The following is a 6,000-nucleotide window of genomic DNA, read 5'->3' as shown; positions in this document are numbered from 1 at the left end:
AAGAACGGTACAAAAGCGGGTCACTCTCTGGTGGCCCCACTTTGGGCACCTCCCCCCCCCTTGGGCACCTCCCCCCTTTGGGCACCCCCCCCCCCCTCATAAACACATGAGTGTGGGGATGTAACCATGTTAATGTGAATCAATGTAAACAATAAAAGAACCAGTGTTAAACGAGATGAGTTCATTTCCATGTCATTAGTTTTGTAAAGTTACAAAAGTGCAGATGTTAAAAAGCAACAAAATAAAAAATGAAAAATGAAAATACTAAATCTAAGGATCATCGTCACAGCTTTAACCTCTTCACTCCCGCCTGAACCGAGAGGACCTTTTCCTCACGTCATCACATTTTGTTTTCCATCATTTTTTTGTTGGGTATTCAACTCATTTTTGTCACATTTTTTCATCCATTTTTTGTCACATTTTGGTAATTTTTTTGTCATTTTTTGTCAAAAATTTGATTTAAAAAATTAATGAAAAAATGACAAAAATGTGTCAATTTTTTGTCATTTTTTCGTAATTTTTTTGTCACATTTTTGTCATTTTTTTTATCATATTTTTATTTTATTTTTTGTAAAATTGTCATTTTTTTAAATCAATTTGTTGTCTTTTTTTGTCACATTTTCTATCTTTTTTTGTAATTTTTTGTAATTTTTTTGTCAATTTTTTTGTCAATTTCTTGTGTCATTTATTATGTGACATTTTTGCCACTTTTTCATCCATTTTTCGTCACTTTTTTGTCACATTTCCATCATTGTTTTCGTCTCAGTTTTGTTGCTTTTTTCCAGAAGCCTTTGGATTGGGGTAAAGCCAGCCTCGGTTCAGGTGGGAGGTCAGGGGTTAATGGAGGGCGTGGTTATTTATAAAGTTACAAAGGTTAAAAACAGTGATTTTTATCATCACAGCATCAGGAGGCGGGGCTTCAGGAGGCGGGGCTTCAGGAGGCGGGGCTTCACTCCCGGTACACCACGTAGTCCGGGTTTGGTTCTCCGTAAGGTTCTTCATAAGGCCCGTCGTAGGCCTGGTGGTAAAGCCCCTGGTCCTGGTGCAGCAGGTCCTGGTCGCTGTAGACCTGGTCCTGGTCCTGGTCCTGGTCCTGGTCCTGGTCCTGGTCCGGCTCGCTCAGAGTCGGGTCAAAGCTTTTCACTGAAGATTTAGCCCCAAAACTTTGGTACAAACTCACCACCGTCGCCAACTGCAGGACCTGGAACCAGACGAGGACAAGAGCGGGTTTAGACCTGCTTTAGTCCTGGTTTAGACCTGGTTTAGTCCTGGTTTAGACCTGGTTTACTCCTGGTTTAGTCCTGGTTTAGACCTGGTTTAGTCCTGGTTTAGACCTGGTTTAGACCTGGTTTAGTCCTGGTTTAGACCTGGTTTAGTCCTGGTTTAGACCCGGTTTAGACCTGGTTTAGACCTGGTTTAGACCTGGTTTAGACCTGGTTTAGTCCTGGTTTAGACCTGGTTTAGTCCTGGTTTACTCCTGGTTTACTCCTGGTTTAGACCTGGTTTAGTCCTGGTTTAGACCTGGTTTAGACCTGGTTTAGACCTGGTTTAGTCCTGGTTTAGTCCTGGTTTAGACCTGGTTTAGTCCTGGTTTAGACCTGGTTTAGACCTGGTTTAGTCCTGGTTTAGACCTGGTTTAGTCCTGGTTTAGACCTGGTTTAGACCTGGTTTAGTCCTGGTTTAGACCTGGTTTAGTCCTGGTTTAGTCCTGGTTTACTCCTGGTTTAGACCTGGTTTAGTCCTGGTTTAGACCCGGTTTAGACCTGGTTTAGACCTGGTTTAGACCTGGTTTAGACCTGGTTTAGACCTGGTTTAGACCTGGTTTAGACCCGGTTTAGACCCGGTTTAGACCCGGTTTAGACCTGGTTTAGACCTGGTTTAGACCTGGTTTAGACCTGGTTTAGACCTGGTTTAGTCCTGGTTTAGTCCTGGTTTAGTCCTGGTTTAGACCTGGTTTAGACCTGGTTTAGTCCTGGTTTAGACCTGGTTTAGACCTGGTTTAGACCTGGTTTAGACCTGGTTTAGTCCTGGTTTAGACCTGGTTTAGACCTGGTTTAGACCTGGTTTAGTCCTGGTTTAGTCCTGGTTTAGACCTGGTTTAGTCCTGGTTTAGTCCTGGTTTAGACCTGGTTTAGTCCTGGTTTAGACCTGGTTTAGACCTGGTTTAGACCTGGTTTAGTCCTGGTTTAGACCTGGTTTAGACCTGGTTTAGACCTGGTTTAGTCCTGGTTTAGTCCTGGTTTAGACCTGGTTTAGTCCTGGTTTAGACCTGGTTTAGACCTGGTTTAGTCCTGGTTTAGTCCTGGTTTAGACCTGGTTTAGACCCGGTTTAGACCCGGTTTAGACCCGGTTTAGACCCGGTTTAGACCCGGTTTAGACCCGGTTTAGACCTGGTTTAGACCTGGTTTAGACCCGGTTTAGTCCTGGTTTAGTCCTGGTTTAGTCCTGGTTTAGACCTGGTTTAGACCTGGTTTAGTCCTGGTTTAGTCCTGGTTTAGACCTGGTTTAGACCTGGTTTAGACCTGGTTTAGACCTGGTTTAGACCTGGTTTAGACCTGGTTTAGACCTGGTTTAGTCCTGGTTTAGACCTGGTTTAGTCCTGGTTTAGACCTGGTTTAGTCCTGGTTTAGTCCTGGTTTAGACCTGGTTTAGTCCTGGTTTAGACCTGGTTTAGTCCTGGTTTACTCCTGGTTTACTCCTGGTTTAGACCTGGTTTAGTCCTGGTTTAGACCTGGTTTAGACCTGGTTTAGACCTGGTTTACTCCTGGTTTAGTCCTGGTTTAGACCTGGTTTAGTCCTGGTTTAGACCTGGTTTAGACCTGGTTTAGTCCTGGTTTAGACCTGGTTTAGTCCTGGTTTAGACCCGGTTTAGACCTGGTTTAGACCTGGTTTAGACCTGGTTTAGACCTGGTTTAGTCCTGGTTTAGACCTGGTTTAGACCTGGTTTAGTCCTGGTTTAGACCTGGTTTAGTCCTGGTTTAGTCCTGGTTTAGACCTGGTTTAGTCCTGGTTTAGACCTGGTTTAGACCTGGTTTAGTCCTGGTTTAGACCTGGTTTAGACCTGGTTTAGTCCTGGTTTAGTCCTGGTTTAGACCTGGTTTAGTCCTGGTTCAGACCTGGATGAGGAAGAGGCCGACGTCCATCCCGATGATGGTGAACAGGTTCTCCTGGAGCCAAACCCTGAGCGCCGCCTCACAGCCCTGAAACAGAGACACCGAGGCTGAGGAAAATCACGGCTCAGAGAAGGAGATGCTTTTATGTCAAAATCTACTTTTTTTTCCTACATTTTCTCATTCGTTTTTCCACCTTTTTACCTCATGTTTCCTAAATGTCAGACGTGTTGTATGTCATTATGTCATCATTTTTTTGTTGTGTATTCATCTCATTTTTGTAACTTTTTTGACATTTTTTCATACATTTTTTGTCACATTTTTGTCAATTTTTTGTTCATTTTTTGTCAAAAAATTGATTAAGAAATTGATGAAAATATGACAAAAATGTGTCATTTTTTTGTTAAATTTTTATCAAATTTTTGTCATTTTTTGTCCAAAAATTGTAATTTTTTGTCAATTTTTTGGTCAATTTGTGACATTTCTTGAGACATTTTTGCCACTTTGTCATACATTTTTCTCACTTTTTTGTCACATTTCCATCATTGTTTTAGTCTCAGTTTTGTTGCTATTTTCTCACCTTTTTTCCAGAAGCTTTAGGATTGGGGTAAAGCCAAACTGGAGAAAATGTGCTCGGTTCAGGCGGGAGTTAAGGGGTTAATATCTCTTTTTTTCTCTCATATTTTTTTTATTTTTCATTAAATTTTTCATCATTTTTCCACATTTTCTCATTAGTTTATCCACCTTTTTCCCTCATGTTTTCTGAATGTCAGCCGTGTTGTATGTCATTAGTCCCGGTCTACACGTGCTGCCTGTGGTCACACGTGTTGTATGTCATTAGTCCACACGTGCTGCCTGTGGTCAGACGTGTTGTATGTCATTAGTCCCGGTCCACACGTGCTGCCTGTGGTCAGACGTGTTGTATGTCATTAGTCCCGGTCCACACGTGCTGCCTGTGGTCACACGTGTTGTATGTCATTACTCCACACGCACCTCGCTGTAGGAGTCGTTCCCGGACAGCACCTCGGGGTCGAGGGTCAGATTCCCGGAGCAGAAGGAGCCGGACTCGTGTCGGTTTGAGCGGAAGCAGGAACACGGCAGAACCCCGGACCGGTTCTCCACAAACTCGTTCTCCAGCCAATCAGAGGGCCCCGTTCGCCCGCAGCACCCGGCCTGGAAACACAAACCCTCCAATCAGGAACACCTTTTTTCTCCAGTTTTGACACATTTTTGTTGCTTTTTGTTAAGAAGCTTTAGATTTGGGTAAAGTCGGCTCGGTGAACCTCTGAACTCCCGCCTGAACCGAGAGGATCTTTTTCCTCACGTCATCAGATTTTTTTTCCATCATTTTTTTGTTGGGTATTCAACTCATTTTTGTAAATTTTTGTCATTTTTTCACATTTTTTGTCACATTTTTGTCATTTTTTCTTCAATTTTTTTCATTTTTTTTTCATTTTTTCTTCAATTTTTTAGTCATTTTTTGTCATTTTTTCTTCAATTTTTGTCATTTTTTTGTCACATTTTCTTCAATTTTTTGTCACTTTTTCTTAAATTTTTCTTCAATTTTTTGTAATTTTTTTGTCACATTTTTGTCTTTTTTTGTCACATTTTGTGTCACATTTTTGTCACATTTTAGTCACTTTTTCTTATTTTTTCTTCAATTTTTTTCATTTTTTTGTCATTTTTTGTCATTTTTTCTTCATTTTTTTTCATTTTTTTGTCACATTTTTGTCACTTTTTCTTAAATTTTTTGTCTTTTTTTTGTCACATTTTTTGTCACTTTTTCTTCAATTTTTCTTAAATTTTTTGTCACATTTTTGTCTTTTTTGTCACATTTTTGTCACATTTTCTTCAATTTTTTGTCATTTTTCTTCAATTTTTTGTCCTTTTTTTTGTCAAATTTTTGCCACTTTTCCATCATTGTTTTCGTCTCAGTTTTTGTTGCTTTTTCCCAGAAGCTTTTGGATTGGGGTAAAGCTGGAGAGAAAAGCTCTCGGTTCAGGCGGGAGGTACGAGTGTGTTACTGACGTAGTGCTGCACGTTGTCCAGCAGGCGGGGCTGTCCTCCTGGATACTCCACCATGAGTTTGTCCACAGTGTCCATCAGCGTCCGACTGATCTGAAGGAGAGGATCGTCACGGTGTTAACGCGGTAACTACGCGGTAACTACGGCAACGGGACCCGAGGAAACCCACCTTGCTTCCGTCGACGACGAGGAGGAACGCGACGAAGATCTGAGCCAGGATCAGCAGCAGCAGGAACGCCGCCACCTGCAGGCAGAACGCCACATTACAACTCGCCGAAACAACACAGTGGGCGTGGCCTCCAGGGGGCGCTCACCACCAAGCAGCAGCAGGCGACTCTCTCTCTGAGCGCCCACAAACCCGAGCACGCCGACCACGAGCACCAGCGCCCCGGCGGCGAGGAGGACGACCGCCACGAGCTGCAGCTCCACTGAAATGATCATGTAAATAAAAAATAATATAAAAAAGACAAAATGGCGTCTTCGTCACCACGGCAACAAAACTGATCCTGAATAAATTATGATTTTAAAATGAGAACTTTTCAGGGGGAAAAAAGTGAATGAAATCTGTGGAAAAACAGCAAAAATAAATAAATATAGAATTAAAATTAAAAAGGAAAAATAAAAATCCTAAAAACAAAACATGGAGGAAACAATAAAGAAACTAAAAAAAATATATGTAAGACAAAAAAAAAACTAAAAAGGAAATATTTGAAAAGTAAAGAGAAAAATTGAGGAAATGAGGAAAAAAAGAAGAAACAAAAAATAAATATAATTATTTTTTATTATATAAATATGAATAAAATCATCAAAAATGCAGAAAACAAAGAGAAAGAAAAGCAGCTGAACCTGAGGAGGCGACGCTGAT

General features: G+C 41.2%; 1 protein-coding gene across 1 annotated transcript; it reads right to left on the bottom strand.

Annotated features, from left to right (window-relative positions):
• Positions 1-940: 940 nt before the first annotated feature.
• LOC306982744 (CD82 antigen-like) lies at positions 941-5,997 on the bottom strand (the record flags this gene model as incomplete). The annotated part of the gene is made up of 7 exons (XM_079583205.1): positions 941-1,201; positions 3,117-3,200; positions 4,104-4,283; positions 5,139-5,228; positions 5,305-5,379; positions 5,421-5,563; positions 5,982-5,997. Coding segments are annotated over 7 exons (840 nt in total), but the record flags the coding sequence as incomplete, so codon positions are not given.
• Positions 5,998-6,000: the final 3 nt, after the last annotated feature.

Source organism: Gobius niger (genome assembly GCF_951799975.1).
Source record: "Gobius niger genome assembly, contig: SCAFFOLD_257, whole genome shotgun sequence".
Classification (NCBI taxonomy): Eukaryota; Metazoa; Chordata; class Actinopteri; order Gobiiformes; family Gobiidae; genus Gobius; species Gobius niger.
This window is presented reverse-complemented; position numbering and strand designations above follow the sequence as displayed.